The following is a 25446-nucleotide window of genomic DNA, read 5'->3' on the forward strand; positions in this document are numbered from 1 at the left end:
AGAGGGTACCATGAGCACCATGGGTACCATGAGCACAGAGGGTACCATGAGCACCATGAGTACCATGAGCACAGAGGGTACCATGAACACCATGAGCACCATGAGCATAGAGGGTCCCATGAGCACCATGAGTACCATGAGCACAGAGGCTACCATGAGCACCATGAGCACCATGAGCACCATGAGCACCATGAGCACAGAGGGTACCATGAGTACCATGAGCACCATGGGTACCATGCGCACCATGAGCACCATGAGTACCATGAGCACCATGGGTATCATGAGCACCATGAGTACCATGAGCACCATGAGTACCATGAGCACCATGAGCACCATGAGCACAGAGGGTACCATGAGCACCATGGGTACCATGAGCACAGAGGGTACCATGAGCACCATGAGTACCATGAGCACAGAGGCTACCATGAGCACCATGAGCACCATGAGCACAGAGGGTACCATGAGCACCATGAGCACAGAGGGTACCATGAGCACCATGAGAACAGAGGGTACCATGAACACCATGAGCACCATGAGTACCATGAGCACCATGAGCACAGAGGGTACCATGAGCACCATGAGCACAGAGGGTTCCATGAGCACCATGAGCATAGAGGGTACCATGAACACCATGAGCACCATGAGTACCATGAGCACCATGAGCACAGAGGGTACCATGAGCACCATGAGCACCATGAGTACCATGAGCATCATGAGTACCATGAGCACAGAGGGTACCATGAGCACCATGAGCACCATGAGTACCATGAGCACCATGAGCACCATGAGCACAGAGGGTATCATGAGCACTATGAGCACCATGCGTACCCTGAGCACCATGCGTACCATGAGCACCATGAGTACCATGAGCACCATGAGTACCATGAGCACCATGAGCACCATGAGTACCATGAGCACCATGGGTACCATGAGCACAGAGGGTACCATGAGCACCATGAGCACCATGAGCACAGAGGGTACCATGAGCACCATGAGCACAGAGGGTTCCATGAGCACCATGAGAACAGAGGGTACCATGAACACCATGAGCACCATGAGCACAGAGGGTACCATGACCACCATGAGCACAGAGGGTTCCATGAGCACCATGAGAACAGAGGGTACCATGAACACCATGAGCACCATGAGCACAGAGGGTACCATGACCACCATGAGCACAGAGGGTTCCATGAGCACCATGAGAACAGAAGGTACCATGAACACCATGAGCACCATGAGTACCATGAGCACCATGAACACAGAGGGTACCATGAGCACCATGAGTACCATGAGCACCATGAGCACCATGAGCACAGAGGGTACCATGAGCACCATGGGTACCATGAGCATCATCAGCACCGTGAGCACAGAGGGTACCATGAGCACCATGAGCACCATGAGTACCATGAGCACCATGAGCACCATGAGTATCATGAGCACCATGAGCACAGAGGGTACCATGAGTACCATGAGCACCATGAGCACCATGAGTACCATGAGCACAGAGGGTACCATGAGCACCATGAGCACCATGAGCACAGAGGGTACCATGAGCACCATGAGTACCATGAGCACAGAGGCTACCATGAGCACCATGAGCACCATGAGCACCATGAGTACCATGAGCACCATGAGCACCATGAGCACAGAGGGTACCATGAGTACCATGAGCACCATGAGCACCATGAGCACAGAGGGTACCATGAGCACCATGAGCACCATGAGTACCATGAGCACCATGAGTACCATGAGCACAGAGGCTAGCATGAGCACCATGAGCACCATGAGCACCATGAGTACCATGAGCACCATGAGCACCATGAGCACAAAGGGTATTATGAGTACCATGAGCACCATGAGTACCATGAGCACCATGGGTACCATGAGCACTATGAGTACCATGAGCACCATGAGTACCATGAGCACCATGAGCACCATGAGCACCATGAGCACCATGAGCACAGAGGGTACCATGAGTACCATGAGCACCATGGGTACCATGAGCACCATGAGTACCATGAGCACCATGGGTACCATGAGCACCATGAGTGCCATCAGCACCATGAGTACCATGAGCACCATGAGCACCATGAGCACCATGAGTACCATGAGCACCATGGGTATCATGAGCACCATGAGCACCATGAGCACAGAGCGTACCATGAGCACCATGAGCACCATGAGTACCGTGAGCACCATGAGCACCATGAGTACCATGAGCACAGAGGGTACCATGAGCACCATGGGTACCATGAGCACCATGAGCACCATGAGCACAGAGGGTACCATGAGCACCATGGGTTCCATGAGCACAGAGGGTACCATGAGCACCATGAGCACAGAGGGTACCATGAGCACCATGAGAACAGAGGGTACCATGAACACCATGAGCACCATGAGTACCATGAGCCCCATGAGCACAGAGGGTACCATGAGCACCATGAGCACAGAGGGTTCCATGAGCACCATGAGCATAGAGGGTACCATGAACACCATGAGCACCATGAGTACCATGAGCACCATGAGCACAGAGGGTACCATGAGCACCATGAGCACCATGAGTACCATGAGCATCATGAGTACCATGAGCACAGAGGGTACCATGAGCACCATGAACACCATGAGCACCATGAGTACCATGAGCCCCATGAGCACAGAGGGTTCCATGAGCACCATGAGCACCATGAGTACCATGAGCATCATGAGTACCATGAGCACAGAGGGTACCATGAGCACCATGATCACCATGAGTACCATGAGCACCATGAGCACCAGGAGCACAGAGGGTATCATGAGCACCATGAGCACCATGAGTACCATGAGCACCATGTGTACCATGAGCACCATGAGTACCATGAGCACCATGAGTACCATGAGCACCATGAGCACCATGAGTACCATGAGCACCATGGGTACCATGAGCACAGAGGGTACCATGAGCACCATGGGTACCATTAGCACCATGAGCACCATGAGCACAGATGGTACCATGAACACCATGAGCACCATGAGTACCATGAGCACCATGAGCACCATGCGTACCATGAGCACAGAGGGTACCATGAGCACCATGAGTACCATGAGCACAGAGGGTACCATGAGCACCATGAGCACCATGAGCACAGAGGGTACCATGAGCACCATGAGCACCATGAGCACAGAGGGTACCATGAGCACCATGAGCACCATGAGCACAGAGGGTACCATGAGCACCATGAGCACCATGAGCTCAGAGGGTACCATGAGCACCATGAGCACCATGAGTACCATGAGCACCATGAGCACCATGAGTACCATGAGCACAGAGGGTACCATGAGCACCATGGGTACCATGAGCACAGAGGGTACCATGAGCACCATGAGTACCATGAGCACAGAGGGTACCATGAGCACCATGAGCACCATGAGCATAGAGGGTACCATGAGCACCATGAGTACCATGAGCACAGAGGCTACGATGAGCACCATGAGCACCATGAGCACCATGAGCACCATGAGCACAGAGGGTACCATGAGTACCATGAGCACCATGGGTACCATGAGCACCATGAGCACCATGAGTACCATGAGCACCATGGGTATCATGAGCACCATGAGTACCATGAGCACCATGAGTACCATGAGCACCATGAGCACCATGAGCACCATGAGTACCATGAGCACCGTGGGTATCATGAGCACCATGAGCACCATGAGCACAGAGGGTACCATGAGCACCATGGGTACCATGAGCACAGAGGGTACCATGAGCACCATGAGTACCATGAGCACAGAGGCTACCATGAGCACCATGAGCACCATGAGCACAGAGGGTACCATGAGCACCATGAGCACAGAGGGTACCATGAGCACCATGAGAACAGAGGGTACCATGAACACCATGAGCACCATGAGTACCATGAGCACCATGAGCACAGAGGGTACCATGAGCACCATGAGCACAGAGGGTTCCATGAGCACCATGAGCATAGAGGGTACCATGAACACCATGAGCACCATGAGTACCATGAGCACCATGAGCACAGAGGGTACCATGAGCACCATGAGCACCATGAGTACCATGAGCATCATGAGTACCATGAGCACAGAGGGTACCATGAGCACCATGAGCACCATGAGTACCATGAGCACCATGAGCACCATGAGCACAGAGGGTATCATGAGCACTATGAGCACCATGAGTACCATGAGCACCATGGGTACCATGAGCACCATGAGCACCATGAGCACAGAGGGTACCATGAGTACCATGAGCACCATGGGTACCATGAGCACCATGAGCACCATGAGTACCATGAGCACCATGCGTACCATGAGCACCATGAGTACCATGAGCACCATGAGTACCATGAGCACCATGAGCACCATGAGTACCATGAGCACCATGGGTACCATGAGCACAGAGGGTACCATGAGCACCATGAGCACCATGAGCACAGAGGGTACCATGAGCACCATGAGCACAGAGGGTTCCATGAGCACCATGAGAACAGAGGGTACCATGAACACCATGAGCACCATGAGCACAGAGGGTACCATGACCACCATGAGCACAGAGGGTTCCATGAGCACCATGAGAACAGAGGGTACCATGAACACCATGAGCACCATGAGTACCATGAGCACCATGAACACAGAGGGTACCATGAGCACCATGAGTACCATGAGCACCATGAGCACCATGAGCACGGAGGGTACCATGAGCACCATGGGTACCATGAGCACCATCAGCACCGTGAGCACAGAGGGTACCATGAGCACCATGAGCACCATGAGTACCATGAGCACCATGAGCACCATGAGTATCATGAGCACCATGAGCACAGAGGGTACCATGAGCACCATGAGCACCATGAGTACCATGAGCACATTGAGTACCATGAGCACCATGAGTACCATGAGCACAGAGGGTACCATGAGCACCATGAGCACCATGAGCACAGAGGGTACCATGAGCACCATGAGTACCATGAGCACAGAGGCTACCATGAGCACCATGAGCACCATGAGCACCATGAGTACCATGAGCACAGAGGCTACCATGAGCACCATGAGCACCATGAGCACCATGAGCACCATGAGTACCATGAGCACAGAGGGTACCATGAGCACCATGGGTACCATGAGCACCATGAGCACCATGAGCACAGAGGGTACCATGAGCACCATGGGTACCATGAGCACAGAGGGTACCATGAGCACCATGAGCACAGAGGGTACCATGAGCACCATGAGAACAGAGGGTACCATGAACACCATGAGCACCATGAGTACCATGAGCACCATGAGCACAGAGGGTACCATGAGCACCATGAGCACAGAGGGTTCCATGAGCACCATGAGCATAGAGGGTACCATGAACACCATGAGCACCATGAGTACCATGAGCACCATGAGCACAGAGGGTACCATGAGCACCATGAGCACCATGAGTACCATGAGCATCATGAGTACCATGAGCACAGAGGGTACCATGAGCACCATGAACACCATGAGCACCATGAGTACCATGAGCACCATGAGCACAGAGGGTACCATGAGCACCATGAGCACCATGAGTACCATGAGCATCATGAGTACCATGAGCACAGAGGGTACCATGAGCACCATGAGCACCATGAGTACCATGAGCACCATGAGCACCATGAGCACAGAGGGTATCATGAGCACCATGAGCACCATGAGTACCATGAGCACCATGGGTACCATGAGCACCATGAGTACCATGAGCACCATGAGTACCATGAGCACCATGAGCACCATGAGTACCATGAGCACCATGGGTACCATGAGCACAGAGGGTACCATGAGCACCATGGGTACCATTAGCACCATGAGCACCATGAGCACAGATGGTACCATGAACACCATGAGCACCATGAGTACCATGAGCACCATGAGCACCATGAGTACCATGATCACAGAGGGTACCATGAGCACCATGCGTACCATGAGCACAGAGGGTACCATGAGCACCATGAGTACCATGAGCACAGAGGGTACCATGAGCACCATGAGCACCATGAGCACAGAGGGTACCATGAGCACCATGAGCACCATGAGCACAGAGGGTACCATGAGCACCATGAGCACAGAGGGTACCATGAGCACCATGAGCACCATGAGCTCAGAGGGTACCATGAGCACCATGAGCACCATGAGTACCATGAGCACCATGAGCACCATGAGTACCATGAGCACAGAGGGTACCATGAGCACCATGAGTACCATGAGCACAGAGGGTACCATGAGCACCATGAGCACCATGAGCATAGAGGGTACCATGAGCACCATGAGTACCATGAGCACAGAGGCTACCATGAGCACCATGAGCACCATGAGCACAGAGGGTACCATGAGTACCATGAGCACCATGGGTACCATGAGCACCATGAGCACCATGAGTACCATGAGCACCATGGGTACCATGAGCACCATGAGTACCATGAGCACCATGAGTACCATGAGCACCATGAGCACCATGAGCACCATGAGTACCATGAGCACCGTGGGTATCATGAGCACCATGAGCACCATGAGTACAGAGGGTACCATGAGCACCATGGGTACCATGAGCACAGAGGGTACCATGAGCACCATGAGTACCATGAGCACAGAGGCTACCATGAGCACCATGAGCACCATGAGCACAGATGGTACCATGAGCACCATGAGCACAGAGGGTACCATGAGCACCATGAGAACAGAGGGTACCATGAACACCATGAGCACCATGAGTACCATGAGCACCATGAGCACAGAGGGTACCATGAGCACCATGAGCACAGACGGTTCCATGAGCACCATGAGCATAGAGGGTACCATGAACACCATGAGCACCATGAGTACCATGAGCACCATGAGCACAGAGGGTACCATGAGCACCATGAGCACCATGAGTACCATGAGCATCATGAGTACCATGAGCACAGAGGGTACCATGAGCACCATGGGTACCATGAGCACAGAGGGTACCATGAGCACCATGAGCACAGAGGGTACCATGAGCACCATGAGCACCATGAGCACAGAGGGTACCATGAGCACCATGAGCACCATGAGCACAGAGGGTACCATGAGCACCATGAGCACTATGAGCACCATGAGCACAGAGGGTACCATGAGCACCATGAGCACCATGAGCACCATGAGCACAGAGGGTACCATGAGTACCATGAGCACCATGGGTACCATGAGCACCATGAGCACCATGAGTACCATGAGCACCATGGGTATCATGAGCACCATGAGTACCATGAGCACCATGAGTACCATGAGCACCATGAGCACCATGAGCACCATGAGTACCATGAGCACCGTGGGTATCATGAGCACCATGAGCACCATGAGCACAGAGGGTACCATGAGCACCATGGGTACCATGAGCACAGAGGGTACCATGAGCACCATGAGTACCATGAGCACAGAGGCTACCATGAGCACCATGAGCACCATGAGCACAGAGGGTACCATGAGCACCATGAGCACAGAGGGTACCATGAGCACCATGAGAACAGAGGGTACCATGAACACCATGAGCACCATGAGTACCATGAGCACCATGAGCACAGAGGGTACCATGAGCACCATGAGCACAGAGGGTTCCATGAGCACCATGAGCATAGAGGGTACCATGAACACCATGAGCACCATGAGTACCATGAGCACCATGAGCACAGAGGGTACCATGAGCACCATGAGCACCATGAGTACCATGAGCATCATGAGTACCATGAGCACAGAGGGTACCATGAGCACCATGAGCACCATGAGTACCATGAGCACCATGAGCACCATGAGCACAGAGGGTATCATGAGCACTATGAGCACCATGAGTACCATGAGCACCATGGGTACCATGAGCACCATGAGCACCATGAGCACAGAGGGTACCATGAGTACCATGAGCACCATGGGTACCATGAGCACCATGAGCACCATGAGTACCATGAGCACCATGCGTACCATGAGCACCATGAGTACCATGAGCACCATGAGTACCATGAGCACCATGAGCACCATGAGTACCATGAGCACCATGGGTACCATGAGCACAGAGGGTACCATGAGCACCATGAGCACCATGAGCACAGAGGGTACCATGAGCACCATGAGCACAGAGGGTTCCATGAGCACCATGAGAACAGAGGGTACCATGAACACCATGAGCACCATGAGCACAGAGGGTACCATGACCACCATGAGCACAGAGGGTTCCATGAGCACCATGAGAACAGAGGGTACCATGAACACCATGAGCACCATGAGTACCATGAGCACCATGAACACAGAGGGTACCATGAGCACCATGAGTACCATGAGCACCATGAGCACCATGAGCACAGAGGGTACCATGAGCACTATGGGTACCATGAGCACCATCAGCACCGTGAGCACAGAGGGTACCATGAGCACCATGAGCACCATGAGTACCATGAGCACCATGAGCACCATGAGTATCATGAGCACCATGAGGACAGAGGGTACCATGAGCACCATGAGCACCATGAGTACCATGAGCACATTGAGTACCATGAACACCATGAGCACCATGAGTACCATGAGCACCATGAACACAGAGGGTACCATGAGCACCATGAGTACCATGAGCACCATGAGCACCATGAGCACAGAGGGTACCATGAGCACCATGGGTACCATGAGCACCATCAGCACCGTGAGCACAGAGGGTACCATGAGCACCATGAGCACCATGAGTACCATGAGCACCATGAGCACCATGAGTATCATGAGCACCATGAGCACAGAGGGTACCATGAGCACCATGAGCACCATGAGTACCATGAGCACCATGAGTACCATGAGCACAGAGGGTACCATGAGCACCATGAGCACCATGAGCACAGAGGGTACCATGAGCACCATGAGTACCATGAGCACAGAGGCTACCATGAGCACCATGAGCACCATGAGCACCATGAGTACCATGAGCACAGAGGCTACCATGAGCACCATGAGCACCATGAGCACCATGAGCACCATGAGTACCATGAGCACAGAGGGTACCATGAGCACCATGGGTACCATGAGCACCATGAGCACCATGAGCACAGAGGGTACCATGAGCACCATGGGTACCATGAGCACAGAGGGTACCATGAGCACCATGAGCACAGAGGGTACCATGAGCACCATGAGAACAGAGGGTACCATGAACACCATGAGCACCATGAGTACCATGAGCACCATGAGCACAGAGGGTACCATGAGCACCATGAGCACAGAGGGTTCCATGAGCACCATGAGCATAGAGGGTACCATGAACACCATGAGCACCATGAGTACCATGAGCACCATGAGCACAGAGGGTACCATGAGCACCATGAGCACCATGAGTACCATGAGCATCATGAGTACCATGAGCACAGAGGGTACCATGAGCACCATGAACACCATGAGCACCATGAGTACCATGAGCACCATGAGCACAGAGGGTACCATGAGCACCATGAGCACCATGAGTACCATGAGCATCATGAGTACCATGAGCACAGAGGGTACCATGAGCACCATGAGCACCATGAGTACCATGAGCACCATGAGCACCATGAGCACAGAGGGTATCATGAGCACCATGAGCACCATGAGTACCATGAGCACCATGGGTACCATGAGCACCATGAGTACCATGAGCACCATGAGTACCATGAGCACCATGAGCACCATGAGTACCATGAGCACCATGGGTACCATGAGCACAGAGGGTACCATGAGCACCATGGGTACCATTAGCACCATGAGCACCATGAGCACAGATGGTACCATGAACACCATGAGCACCATGAGTACCATGAGCACCATGAGCACCATGAGTACCATGATCACAGAGGGTACCATGAGCACCATGCGTACCATGAGCACAGAGGGTACCATGAGCACCATGAGTACCATGAGCACAGAGGGTACCATGAGCACCATGAGCACCATGAGCACAGAGGGTACCATGAGCACCATGAGCACCATGAGCACAGAGGGTACCATGAGCACCATGAGCACAGAGGGTACCATGAGCACCATGAGCACCATGAGCTCAGAGGGTACCATGAGCACCATGAGCACCATGAGTACCATGAGCACCATGAGCACCATGAGTACCATGAGCACAGAGGGTACCATGAGCACCATGGGTACCATGAGCACAGAGGGTACCATGAGCACCATGAGTACCATGAGCACAGAGGGTACCATGAGCACCATGAGCACCATGAGCATAGAGGGTACCATGAGCACCATGAGTACCATGAGCACAGAGGCTACCATGAGCACCATGAGCACCATGAGCACAGAGGTTACCATGAGTACCATGAGCACCATGGGTACCATGAGCACCATGAGCACCATGAGTACCATGAGCACCATGGGTACCATGAGCACCATGAGTACCATGAGCACCATGAGTACCATGAGCACCATGAGCACCATGAGCACCATGAGTACCATGAGCACCGTGGGTATCATGAGCACCATGAGCACCATGAGTACAGAGGGTACCATGAGCACCATGGGTACCATGAGCACAGAGGGTACCATGAGCACCATGAGTACCATGAGCACAGAGGCTACCATGAGCACCATGAGCACCATGAGCACAGAGGGTACCATGAGCACCATGAGCACAGAGGGTACCATGAGCACCATGAGAACAGAGGGTACCATGAACACCATGAGCACCATGAGTACCATGAGCACCATGAGCACAGAGGGTACCATGAGCACCATGAGCACAGACGGTTCCATGAGCACCATGAGCATAGAGGGTACCATGAACACCATGAGCACCATGAGTACCATGAGCACCATGAGCACAGAGGGTACCATGAGCACCATGAGCACCATGAGTACCATGAGCATCATGAGTACCATGAGCACAGAGGGTACCATGAGCACCATGGGTACCATGAGCACAGAGGGTACCATGAGCACCATGAGCACCATGAGCACAGAGGGTACCATGAGCACCATGAGCACCATGAGCACAGAGGGTACCATGAGCACCATGAGCACCATGAGCACAGAGGGTACCATGAGCACCATGAGCACCATGAGCACCATGAGCACAGAGGGTACCATGAGCATCATGAGCACCATGAGCACCATGAGCACAGAGGGTACCATGAGTACCATGAGCACCATGGGTACCATGAGCACCATGAGCACCATGAGTACCATGAGCACCATGGGTATCATGAGCACCATGAGTACCATGAGCACCATGAGTACCATGAGCACCATGAGCACCATGAGCACCATGAGTACCATGAGCACCGTGGGTATCATGAGCACCATGAGCACCATGAGCACAGAGGGTACCATGAGCACCATGGGTACCATGAGCACAGAGGGTACCATGAGCACCATGAGTACCATGAGCACAGAGGCTACCATGAGCACCATGAGCACCATGAGCACAGAGGGTACCATGAGCACCATGAGCACAGAGGGTACCATGAGCACCATGAGAACAGAGGGTACCATGAACACCATGAGCACCATGAGTACCATGAGCACCATGAGCACAGAGGGTACCATGAGCACCATGAGCACAGACGGTTCCATGAGCACCATGAGCATAGAGGGTACCATGAACACCATGAGCACCATGAGTACCATGAGCACCATGAGCACAGAGGGTACCATGAGCACCATGAGCACCATGAGTACCATGAGCATCATGAGTACCATGAGCACAGAGGGTACCATGAGCACCATGAGCACCATGAGTACCATGAGCACCATGAGCACCATGAGCACAGAGGGTATCATGAGCACTATGAGCACCATGAGTACCATGAGCACCATGGGTACCATGAGCACCATGAGCACCATGAGCACAGAGGGTACCATGAGTACCATGAGCACCATGGGTACCATGAGCACCATGAGCACCATGAGTACCATGAGCACCATGCGTACCATGAGCACCATGAGTACCATGAGCACCATGAGTACCATGAGCACCATGAGCACCATGAGTACCATGAGCACCATGGGTACCATGAGCACAGAGGGTACCATGAGCACCATGAGCACCATGAGCACAGAGGGTACCATGAGCACCATGAGCACAGAGGGTTCCATGAGCACCATGAGAACAGAGGGTACCATGAACACCATGAGCACCATGAGCACAGAGGGTACCATGACCACCATGAGCACAGAGGGTTCCATGAGCACCATGAGAACAGAGGGTACCATGAACACCATGAGCACCATGAGTACCATGAGCACCATGAACACAGAGGGTACCATGAGCACCATGAGTACCATGAGCACCATGAGCACCATGAGCACAGAGGGTACCATGAGCACCATGGGTACCATGAGCACCATCAGCACCGTGAGCACAGAGGGTACCATGAGCACCATGAGCACCATGAGTACCATGAGCACCATGAGCACCATGAGTATCATGAGCACCATGAGCACAGAGGGTACCATGAGCACCATGAGCACCATGAGTACCATGAGCACATTGAGTACCATGAGCACCATGAGTACCATGAGCACAGAGGGTACCATGAGCACAATGAGCACCATGAGCACAGAGGGTACCATGAGCACCATGAGTACCATGAGCACAGAGGCTACCATGAGCACCATGAGCACCATGAGCACCATGAGTACCATGAGCACAGAGGCTACCATGAGCACCATGAGCACCATGAGCACCATGAGCACCATGAGTACCATGAGCACAGAGGGTACCATGAGCACCATGGGTACCATGAGCACCATGAGCACCATGAGCACAGAGGGTACCATGAGCACCATGGGTACCATGAGCACAGAGGGTACCATGAGCACCATGAGCACAGAGGGTACCATGAGCACCATGAGAACAGAGGGTACCATGAACACCATGAGCACCATGAGTACCATGAGCACCATGAGCACAGAGGGTACCATGAGCACCATGAGCACAGAGGGTTCCATGAGCACCATGAGCATAGAGGGTACCATGAACACCATGAGCACCATGAGTACCATGAGCACCATGAGCACAGAGGGTACCATGAGCACCATGAGCACCATGAGTACCATGAGCATCATGAGTACCATGAGCACAGAGGGTACCATGAGCACCATGAACACCATGAGCACCATGAGTACCATGAGCACCATGAGCACAGAGGGTACCATGAGCACCATGAGCACCATGAGTACCATGAGCATCATGAGTACCATGAGCACAGAGGGTACCATGAGCACCATGAGCACCATGAGTACCATGAGCACCATGAGCACCATGAGCACAGAGGGTATCATGAGCACCATGAGCACCATGAGTACCATGAGCACCATGGGTACCATGAGCACCATGAGTACCATGAGCACCATGAGTACCATGAGCACCATGAGCACCATGAGTACCATGAGCACCATGGGTACCATGAGCACAGAGGGTACCATGAGCACCATGGGTACCATTAGCACCATGAGCACCATGAGCACAGATGGTACCATGAACACCATGAGCACCATGAGTACCATGAGCACCATGAGCACCATGAGTACCATGATCACAGAGGGTACCATGAGCACCATGCGTACCATGAGCACAGAGGGTACCATGAGCACCATGAGTACCATGAGCACAGAGGGTACCATGAGCACCATGAGCACCATGAGCACAGAGGGTACCATGAGCACCATGAGCACCATGAGCACAGAGGGTACCATGAGCACCATGAGCACAGAGGGTACCATGAGCACCATGAGCACCATGAGCTCAGAGGGTACCATGAGCACCATGAGCACCATGAGTACCATGAGCACCATGAGCACCATGAGTACCATGAGCACAGAGGGTACCATGAGCACCATGGGTACCATGAGCACAGAGGGTACCATGAGCACCATGAGTACCATGAGCACAGAGGGTACCATGAGCACCATGAGCACCATGAGCATAGAGGGTACCATGAGCACCATGAGTACCATGAGCACAGAGGCTACCATGAGCACCATGAGCACCATGAGCACAGAGGGTACCATGAGTACCATGAGCACCATGGGTACCATGAGCACCATGAGCACCATGAGTACCATGAGCACCATGGGTACCATGAGCACCATGAGTACCATGAGCACCATGAGTACCATGAGCACCATGAGCACCATGAGCACCATGAGTACCATGAGCACCGTGGGTATCATGAGCACCATGAGCACCATGAGTACAGAGGGTACCATGAGCACCATGGGTACCATGAGCACAGAGGGTACCATGAGCACCATGAGTACCATGAGCACAGAGGCTACCATGAGCACCATGAGCACCATGAGCACAGAGGGTACCATGAGCACCATGAGCACAGAGGGTACCATGAGCACCATGAGAACAGAGGGTACCATGAACACCATGAGCACCATGAGTACCATGAGCACCATGAGCACAGAGGGTACCATGAGCACCATGAGCACAGAGGGTTCCATGAGCACCATGAGCATAGAGGGTACCATGAACACCATGAGCACCATGAGTACCATGAGCACCATGAGCACAGAGGGTACCATGAGCACCATGAGCACCATGAGTACCATGAGCATCATGAGTACCATGAGCACAGAGGGTACCATGAGCACCATGAGCACCATGAGTACCATGAGCACCATGAGCACCATGAGCACAGAGGGTATCATGAGCACTATGAGCACCATGAGTACCATGAGCACCATGGGTACCATGAGCACCATGAGCACCATGAGCACCATGAGCACAGAGGGTACCATGAGTACCATGAGCACCATGGGTACCATGAGCACCATGAGCACCATGAGTACCATGAGCACCATGCGTACCATGAGCACCATGAGTACCATGAGCACCATGAGTACCATGAGCACCATGAGCACCATGAGTACCATGAGCACCATGGGTACCATGAGCACAGAGGGTACCATGAGCACCATGGGTACCATGAGCACCATGAGCACCATGAGCACAGATGGTTCCATGAACACCATGAGCACCATGAGTACCATGAGCACCATGAGCACCATGAGTACCATGAGCACAGAGGGTACCATGAGCACCATGGGTACCATGAGCACAGAGGGTACCATGAGCACCATGAGCACCATGAGCACAGAGGGTACCATGAGCACCATGAGCACCATGAGCACAGAGGGTACCATGAGCACCATGAGCACCATGAGCACAGAGGGTACCATGAGCACCATGAGCACCATGAGCATCATGAGCACAGAGGGTACCATGAGCACCATGAGCACCATGAGCACAGAGGGTACCATGAGCACCATGAGCACCATGAGCACAGAGGGTACCATGAGCACCATGAGCACCATGAGCACCATGAGTACCATGAGCACCATGGGTACCATGAGCACAGAGGGTACCATGAGCACCATGAGCACCATGAGCATAGAGGGTACCATGAGCACCATGAGTACCATGAGCACAGAGGCTACCATGAGCACCATGAGCACCATGAGCACCATGAGTACCATGAGCACCATGAGCACCATGAGCACAGAGGGTACCATTAGTACCATGAGCACCATGGGTACCATGAGCACCATGAGCACCATGAGTACCATGAGCACCATGGGTACCATGAGCACCATGAGTACCATGAGCACCATGAGTACCATGAGCACCATGAGCACCATGAGCACCATGAGTACCATGAGCACCGTGGGTATCATGAGCACCATGAGCACCATGAGCACAGAGGGTACCATGAGCACCATGAGCACCATGAGCACAGAGGGTACCATGAGTACCATGAGCACCATGAGCACCATAAGTACCATGAGCACCATGGGTACCAAGAGCACCATGAGTACCATGAGCACCATGAGTACCATGAGCACAGAGGGTACCATGAGCACCATGAGCACCATGAGCACAGAGGGTACCATGAGTACCATGAGCACCATGGGTACCATGACCACCATGAGCACCATGAGTACCATGAGCACCATGAGCACCATGAGCACCATGAGCACCATGAGCACCATGAGCACCATGAGGACAGAGGGTACCATGAGTACCATGAGCACCATGGGTACCATGAGCAACATGAGCACCATTAGCACCATGGGTACCATGAGCACCATGAGTACCATGAGCACCATGAGTACCATGAGCACCATCAGCACCATGAGCACCATGAGTACCATGAGTACCATGGGTACCATGAGCACAGAGGGTACCATTAGTACCATGAGCACCATGGGTACCATGAGCACCATGAGTACCATGAGCACAGAGGGTACCATGAGCACCATGAGCACCATGAGTACCATGAGCACCATGGTATCATGAGCACCATGGGTACCATGAGCACAGAGGGTACCATGAGCACCATGAGTACCATGAGCAGAGGGTACCATGAGCACCATGAGCACCATGAGCACAGAGGGTACCATGAGCACCATGAGCACCATGAGCACAGAGGGTACCATGAGCACCATGAGCACCATGAGCACAGATGGTACCATGAGCACCATGAGCACCATGAGTACCATGAGCACCATGAGCACCATGAGTACCATGAGCACAGAGGGTACCATGAGCACCATGGGTACCATGAGCACCATGGGTACCATGAGCACAGAGGGTACCATGAGCACTATGGGTACCATGAGCACCATGAGTACCATGAGCACCATGAGTACCATGAGCACCATGAGCAGCATGAGCACAGAGGGTACCATGAGCACAGAGGGTACCATGAGCACCATGGGTACCATGAGCACCATGAGCACCATGAGCACAAAGGGTACCATGAGCACCATGAGCACCATGAGTACCATGAGCACCATAAGCACCCTGAGTACCATGAGCACAGAGGGTACCATGAGCACCATGAGTACCATGAGCACCATGAGCACCATGAGCACAGAGGGTACCATGAGCACCATGAGTACCATGAGCACAGAGGCTACCATAAGCACCATGAGCACCATGAGCACCATGAGTACCATGAGCACCATGAGCACCATGAGCACAGAGGGTACCATGAGTACCATGAGCACCATGGGTACCATGAGCACCATGAGCACCATGAGTACCATGAGCACCATGTGTACCATGAGCACCATGAGTACCATGAGCACCATGAGTACCATGAGCACCATGAGCACCATAGGCACAGAGGGTACCATGAGCACCATGGGTACCATGAGCACCATGAGCACCATGAGCACAGAGGGTACCATGAGCACCATGAGCACCATGAGTACCATGAGCACCATGACCACCATGAGTACCATGAGCATAGAGGGTACCATGAGCACCATGGGTACCATGAGCACCATGAGTACCATAAGCACCATGAGTACCATGAGCACAGAGGGTACCATGAGCACCATGAGCACCATGAGCACAGAGGGTACCATGAGCACCATGAGCACAGAGGGTTCCATGAGCACCATGAGAACAGATGGTACCATGAACACCATGAGCACCATGAGCACAGAGGGTACCATGAGCACCATGAGCACAGAGGGTTCCATGAGCACCATGAGAACAGAGGGTACCATGAACACCATGAGCACCATGAGTACCATGAGCACCATGAGCACAGAGGGTACCATGAGCACCATGAGTACCATGAGCATCATGAGCACCATGAGCACAGAGGGTACCATGAGCACCATGGGTACCATGAGCACCATGAGCACCATGAGCACAGAGGGTACCATGAGCACCATGAGCACCATGAGTACCATGAGCCCCATGAGCACCATGAGTACCATGAGCACAGAGGGTACCATGAGCACCATGGGTACCATGAGCACCATGAGTACCATGAGCACCATGAGTACCATGAGCACAGAGGGTACCATGAGCACCATGAGCACCATGAGCACAGAGGGTACCATGAGCACCATGAGCACAGAGGGTTCCATGAGCACCATGAGAACAGAGGGTACCATGAACACCATGAGCACCATGAGCACCATGAGCACCATGAGCACAGAGGGTACCATGAGCACCATGAGCACCATGAGTACCATGAGCATCATGAATACCATGAGCACAGAGGGTACCATGAGCACCATGAGCACCATGAGCACCATGAGCACAGAGGGTACCATGAGCACCATGAGCACCATGAGTACCATGAGCACCATGGGTACCATGAGCACCATGAGCACCATGAGTACCATGAGCACCATGGGTACCATGAGCACCATGAGCACCATGAGTACCATGAGCACCATGGGTACCATGAGCACCATGAGTACCATGAGCACCATGAGTACCATGAGCACCATGAGCACCATGAGCACCATGAGCACCATGAGCACCATGGGTACCATGAGCACCGAGGGTACCATGAGCACCATCGGTACCATGAGCACCATGAGCACCATGAGCACAGAGGGTACCATGAGCACCATGAGTACCATGAGTACCATGAGCACCATGAGTACCATGAGCACAGAGAGTACCATGAGCACCATGAGTACCATGAGCACCATGAGCACAGAGGGTACCATGAGCACCCTGAGCACCATGAGCACCATGGGTGCCATGAGCACCATGAGCACCATGGGTGCCATGAGCACCATGAGTACCAGGAGCACTGTCAGTACCATGAGCACCATGAGCACTATGAGTACAGCCCCAGCTTGGGTCTCCACCAGCATCTTAAAATTTGTACCTGATCTCTTTTAAACCTATTTTCATCAGAATCTATTGGGAAATGGGACAATTTTCCTTTTGTTTCTCCGCCAAGAACTGTCAGGCATACACCGCACAACGGCTGAGGAAAGGAGAAATTTGGGCTTCTTTATGACAACTTCACCATAAACACATGGATAATAACGGGGTGATATGACATATGACACCAGGGCCTTTCAGCATCTTTGGAGGGCATTCCACTATGTACCTTTTGCCATAGATGAGTGTGTCATTTCACAGAACACAGTAAGAGAAAAAGCCCTTCAGAGGCCCAGGAATCAAGGGGTAGCGTAAGATCTGAGATGACGCTTTTCATGATGAAGCTTGGTGCTGAGTGGGACATAGTGTGGGACCCTCACTCCTGACCCTGTGAGACTCTGTAGTGTTGACCTGTCCTCCACGTTGATCTATACCAGGACCCCAGCTTCCATTCTAACCCCAAGTCTGGCTTCCTCCAGGCCTGCTGGTCATTGCAGCCTTGCCTCCCCCCGCCCATCCCCCATTATTGTCGGAATTTGTTCAACATAGACTTCAAGTTTTTCAAATGTGTTTCCCCAAACAGTGTGAACAGTGGCCTTCTTCACACGGTTGGCTTTTGTTTGTTTTTCTTTTCTTTTCTTTTTTTAATGCCTCTTAATAAAGAAATGGAGTTCTGAAAGTGCTTCCTTTGCCGCTGTCCTCAGAGACATGGGGAAGAAATTGTGTCGTCTTACACACTACAATTGTCATGGAGGGAACCAAGGCAGGAGGAACGCAAGACAGGAGCTTGAAGGCAGCAGAGACCACAGAGGAATGGAAGCCGTCAGCCTTCTCCCCTTGGTTGGCTCGGCCCAGGTCCACCTGCCTAGGGATTATACCACCCACAGTGGACTGGGCCCTCCGTTAAGAGTAAATAATGCCCCACAGACAGGCCGCAGGTCAGTCTGATGGAGGCCATTCTTCGGTTGAGCTTCTCTCTTCCCAGGTCTAGCAGGTTGACAGCCATTTTCCTGCTCCCTCCCCGGAAGCAGCCACTGCTCTGATACATTTCTTAGAGATTTAATCAGAGTCTCCAGAAACCAACTCAAAGACAGGAGCTAAAGCCTTACTGGTGATAGGCAGATAAGAATATAGCTGGTACCTAAACAGAGAAACGCTGTCTCCAAAAATCAAAAAGCTGGGCCGGGGGGGGGGGGGGGAGGGGGGGACCAAAACCAAACCAAAACAAGCAAAAGACGTGGCCTAAAAATTTTTTCTAAGTAATTGAGAGTACATTAGGAAGTTTTAAGCTGAGAAGATGATGGTGAGTTTGTTGTTGGGTAAATAATATATGGGAAATAATCCTAAGGTGGTTGCATCTGTATTTTAACCTGAGGGTATGTTTAAATTTTGCTTAGTTTTCTTGTTTTTGTTTTTGTTGTTGGAGACAGGGTTTCCCTGTGTAGCCTTGGCTGTCCTGGACTTGCTTTGTAGACCAGGCTGGCCTCGAACTCACAGCAATCCTCCTGCCTCTACCTCCCGAGTGCTGGGATTAATTTTGCTTAGTTTTCTTATGAAGAAAGTTAAGCACTCACTTAAGTATTGATAGGATGAGGAGACGAGACGTCATCCATGCAATGCGTGGTCCCTACCCTGGGACGTTTAATCAGCACTAAGCTTCGTGCTTTATGTCCTAATTGCAACTGTTTTTGTGCTACAAATTGGGCTTGTTTTCATCTTTCCTCAGGAAGGGACTAATCCTGCTGTGAGGGAAAACAAGGAACAAGTGTGTGGAAAACTAAGCTCTGGAGCAGAGTCCTAGCACGAGGGAGGCAGCAGGGCCCCCTGGTGTTCCTTGGAATTAGATGTATCAGACGCTGTTGCTCTAACGCTGGTGGCCAAAAAGGCTGCAAGGCTCATAATGGGAGAGCTCCAAGTTCCAGTCAGACTACATGGGAGCAGGAGCCGCCAACTTGTATGGTGGCTTAGGTCCATCCTGCAAGACTTGCCGAGATATGTCTGGCATTAAACAAAAACAAAAACAAAAACAAAAAGCCCCCCCCCAAGAAGGTTCCATGCAATACACTGCTGTATCCCATCTTGCAGAATAACCAGCAGAGATTTTCCTTCCCTTTTCATGGTCTCTCTTTACATTCCTGTGAAAATTAAGCTGCAAGGCTGTTGCTCTGAATATTTTGTTCCTATGGATTTTTAACAAATATCTGAGTAATTCTGCAAAATGCTTTGTTAACCCCACCCTCTCAGGTATAGAGGTATAGTCGTGACCCCTTGACCCCAGGTTTTTGTACTCTGCTTCTATTTAAATAACATTTTTCTTACCTCCTCGAGCCCCTCGTGCTGGGTACTAGCTGTGCAGCATCCCTGCCGTTGCTTATGGCCAGAGGAGAAATGCTTCACAGGAGCTGAAAAAGGAACTCGGGTTCAGTGTTTATTATTTACCTGGTGCTGGTTCAGACTTCGAGCGTACGATGCCAAGAAAAACGTTTCTTGGGAAAACGTTTACCTGTTGGCAAGGAGCCCAACCCTGTATATACAGCACAGCTTAAGACATATTTAACACCGGAACTCTTCGCGGTGTACGTATGGCATCTTTCATCAAGATGGGTTCTGTTGGCCGAGAAACAATGCTCAAGGCATTGGTCTAAGGAGAAGGACTGAGATAAAGACAATAACGTGGAGGGGTCAGGAGTGGTCTAACACAGAAGGCACCTAGGCTGTTGTAAAGTACAAGTGACATCTCTCATGAAGATGGGCTGTGTTGACTGGGAAGAGTCTGGGATAGCCAAACTCAACAGTCTGGGGGATTCCGGCAGAGCCTTGCCCTACAGGTAGCACAAATCACCAGGTTGTAAACTACATACTTCTCGCAATTTTTTGGGTGGAAAACAGGTAAATGTCTCTGTAGAGGAATGTTAATTCAGAATATGGTTGTTCTGGCAAGAGATCACATCCAAAGATGATCTGGGTCAGCGTGATCTGGCTGGGATACAAACACACCTTTAATCCAGCAGACAGAGGCAAACAGATCTAAATTAAAGACCAGCCTGGTATAGAGAAAGCATCAGGTAAAGAAAAGCTTAGATCCGGGCATGGTGGCACATGCTTTTTAGTCCCAAACAATGAAGATAAAGTTAGTTTGTAAAAGGAAGCACCTATGTTTGGAAGTGATACCTAATCAGTGGCAGAAAAAGTAACTAATCAGAGAAGATTTGACAGAATAGGATATGCCCAACTCTCAGGAGAAGAGAGAGGAAAGGGAAGCTACTTAAGAGGCAGTTTTCACCAGGTCAGTAATTAAGAGATGGGTGGCAGAGAGAGAACTCAGGTGAAGACAGAACAGGCCAGAAAATGAGAAGAAGCCAGAAAATTAGAGCAGACTGCTGAGCTAGTTTGCGGCCAAGCAGAGCAATTCTGGGACGAGAGAGAGAGAAGCCAGATTAAATAAGTCAGCTGGGAGAAGAGTTTGAGCCAGAACAGCTGAGTTGAACCAGCCAGCCCAGAGCTCAGAAAGAACAAGTAAGGGTGAGCTTATTCAGCAGTAAGTTTCAGAGGCTGAAAACATTCTAGGCCTGGTTTAGATCGTGCAGAGGCTAGAAGCTTCCAGGCCTAGGCCTAGGTTAGCAGAAGGAGGCAGTAAGCTTCCCAGACAACAATCAAGCAGGGAGAATAAAAGTTACTTTTACGAGTCTCCTTCCTCTGAATAGACAAGCCTATGTTTAACTTTCCTGGAGTCCCTGGGGCCTGCCTGTTGAGCACGATGACCTCATACCTCTTGTACTTCCTGCCTGAAGCAGAGGCTGAAGTGGACTCAGAGCCACTGGCTGTGGCCACTCCTTCCCGGCTACGTAGAATGGACCATGAGAGCTGGTTCTCCTAACAGAGATGCCAATTTCCACCCTGGAAAGCCCGTGAGTCCAAGATCAAAGTGTTGGCACAGCGTTGCTCCCTGCAGGGACTCCCGGGCAGGAGAATTTATTTGTTTTGTTTCATTTTGTTGAGACAGCATCTCACTATATTGCTCTGGCTGTTCTGGAACTCACTATTTAGACCAGTCTGGCCTCGAACTCACAGAGCTCTGACTGCCTCTGCCTCTCAAGTGTTGAGATTAAAGGCGTGCACCACCACACCAAGCTCAAGGGCAGGGAACTTTCTCACAGCTCTTCACTTTTGGTGGCTGCTGATGGCACTTGTTGGTTTGGGAGCTTGTCCCTCCTGCTTCTGTCCCATTGTTATGTGGCCATCTTCTCCAGTGTCTCTGATCATACCGTCTTCTATCTCTGGGTCCCCTTTCCTCCTAAGTCTTAAAAGGATGCCTGTTAGCTGTAGGAGGGCCACCCTGGCTCCTGTTTGGTGGTATTGTTGTTTACTGACTCACACCCACAGAGACCCTGTTTCTAAACAAGGTCACATGCTGTGGACACTGATCAACATAGAACATTTGGAAATCTCCGTGACACCATCTTGGGTCACAGAAAGGAAATCTGGTACCCTAGACAACGGCTCATCTGGATTGCTGGTGGGCAGTCCTGGCCGCTGGGGGTTTCCAACCCCATCTATCCAGGGCTTTGACCCCACACCTGCAGCTTTGCTTTTGTGAACATATGAGGAGAGCTGTGTGCCTCCTGATCTGGGAGGCAAGGACTCTCTCTGATTCCTTGAAGAGTCGAGGTTACTGCAAGGCCACAGACAGGCTCTTCTGAGGTGGCTGATGTCACTGTGGTAAGAACCATGAAGCTGCTGAGAAAAGGCGGGGCTGTGTGTGTTTGTGTGTGTTGTAGGGTGCCCTGCTACACAGCTGCCAGCTGCTCTGTTTCAGACTTATCTCTGTCCCTAAGGTGTTCCATGCCGTAGCACCGCCAACCTACAGACTTTCTGGAGCTAGGGATCACGTGATGAGCCCTGGGGGATGGGGCAGGTGAAGCTGGGCTCTATGTAGACTTTTTTTCTTTGTTTCTTTGTTTTAGGGTTTCTCTGTGTGTCCTTGGCTGTCCTGGACTCACTTTGTAGACCAGGCTGGCCTCGAACTCACAGCGTGATCTACCTACCAGCCTCTGCCTCCCAAGTGCTGGGATTAAAGGCGTGCGCCACCACGCCAGCACTCTAGGTATTCTTTAAGTTGGACATTGTTATCCCAGAACTCCAGGGCCTGTCCTATATTCTCCTGACAGTGGTGGCTGGGTACTGTCTCATTACTGACGGCAAGAGACTCAGCCCAACGTGGAAATCACCCTCTGCGATTAGTATATCGCATCTGCATTTGTTCCCGAAGGACAGGGGCATCCCTGAACCAGCCATGGTGTTTGCTTCCCCAAACATCCACAGCCAGGTCCTGATGACTCAGAAGGGGCTGTGAGGTGAGAGAAGAAGTCACAGCAGCGAGGGAGGACCACGCCTAGTGCAGCTGCAGAACGGGTGACAGGTGGTGAGCAGGAACTCCTGGCGACATTGCCCGGCTTTTGCCTTCTTTTCCCCACCTAACTGCCGGCTCAGATAACCGAGAGTGATACCTCGAGAAAAGCGAGAGAGGCACCATGACTGGCCTTCACCTGCCTTGAGGACTCGATTTCCACGGGATGCTGACAAAGCAGCAGTACCACTGCAATGCCATCCCTCTCATAGTGATAGCCTCAAGACCCAAGCAGAGTTCACCTCATCCTGGCAAGTCTTCCCCCCCCCCCAGAGACAGGGTTTCTCTGTGTAGCCTTGGCTGTCCTCAATTCGCTTTGTAGACCAGGCTGGCCTCGAACTCACAGCGATCCGCCTGCCTCTGCCTCCCGAGTGCTGGGATTCTTAGATCAAATAGTCACTTGAGGCTTTTCACTCCTCTCCAAGCTGTGACCTCTGAGGTTAAGGGCTCTGCTAGGTGTCATGAGGTCCCGGGATCTGCAGGCTGACTGTCTGGTCTATGACCCAGGCTATGTTTGCTCTGGCAACGCTGCCTCCTCATGCTGTGTCTCTGACACCGGGACCAGCCTGCAGGTGTGGCCCCGTCCGATAGACCCTGCACACAGACCTGGCTTCCACTGGCAAGTCAGTGAAGGGTAACTCCTGGACACCCCTTTGGGTACTCACTCTCATACCTGCTCAACATGGAAGCCAAGTTTGAGCAGTTAGATGTAGCCGGAGGGTTCTCCGGCGGTCCCTGCTACAACGCCAGGCAGTGAGACCAGTCACAGCTCCTCAACATCCATCTTCTGGGGGATGGGGCATGTTGAACTGATGGTTATCCCCAGCTGCTGGAGCAATGTCGGCACGCACAGCATGTGCCACCGCACCTGGCTTGAGTTTCCACTTTTAAGAGTGACAGACAAGGGAGGCCCAGGGACCCAGCCTAGTTGTCACTTACGTTGCATGTTACTTATATGTTGGTGGTGCTGTGGACAAAGTGGCCCAGGGGTTTTTCCTTCATTGTTCCTGGTGAGGGTGGTTGAGATGGCAAGACTAAATGTCCCTGCCTAGCCTGTGACTGTGTAGCCAGAAACCTCGCCTTGCAGCCTCACAGAGCCCTCTCCCAGCCTAGGCTCTTACAATGATTGATAGACCCTGCTTCCAGGCTGGAATCTGCCCCGGCTGTCTGCACCTCCTTTCCTGTTTTCCTCCCTAACCTCACCCCCCAATGCCCTCCCCCGCCCCACTTAGGATTGGGGAGGAGTCTTCTGGAATTTCACAGGATAGAGTCCAGAGTCCACATAACCCAGCAGATATAAAAGGGCTTTCCTTGTGACCCTGCACATCCTGGGTGGTGACACTGACACTAGCCTGCTGCCATGGAGACCAGAGCCCTCTGG

The 25446-nt window shown here is 52.1% G+C and overlaps 1 protein-coding gene and 1 long non-coding RNA gene across 2 annotated transcripts in view; one reads left to right on the top strand and one right to left on the bottom strand.

The window, feature by feature from the left end:
• LOC311581347 overlaps positions 1 to 25446 on the bottom strand; it is an 84773-nt gene that overhangs the window by 55906 nt on the left and 3421 nt on the right. Inside the window, exon 2 of the long non-coding RNA XR_014773750.1 lies at positions 20978 to 21060. This is a non-coding gene — a long non-coding RNA (uncharacterized lncRNA). The remainder of the gene's footprint in view (positions 1 to 20977; positions 21061 to 25446) is intronic.
• Positions 25377 to 25446, top strand: part of TFF3 (trefoil factor 3) — a 4014-nt gene continuing 3944 nt past the window's right edge. The window contains exon 1 of the mRNA XM_084753474.1: positions 25377 to 25446. This exon is cut by the window's right edge and continues 61 nt beyond it. Coding sequence (XP_084609600.1) covers positions 25426 to 25446 — 21 coding nt within the window. The 5' untranslated portion in view covers positions 25377 to 25425.

Source organism: Acomys minous (assembly GCF_964271855.1).
Source record: "Acomys minous genome assembly, chromosome: 13".
Lineage (NCBI taxonomy): Eukaryota > Metazoa > Chordata > Mammalia > Rodentia > Muridae > Acomys > Acomys minous.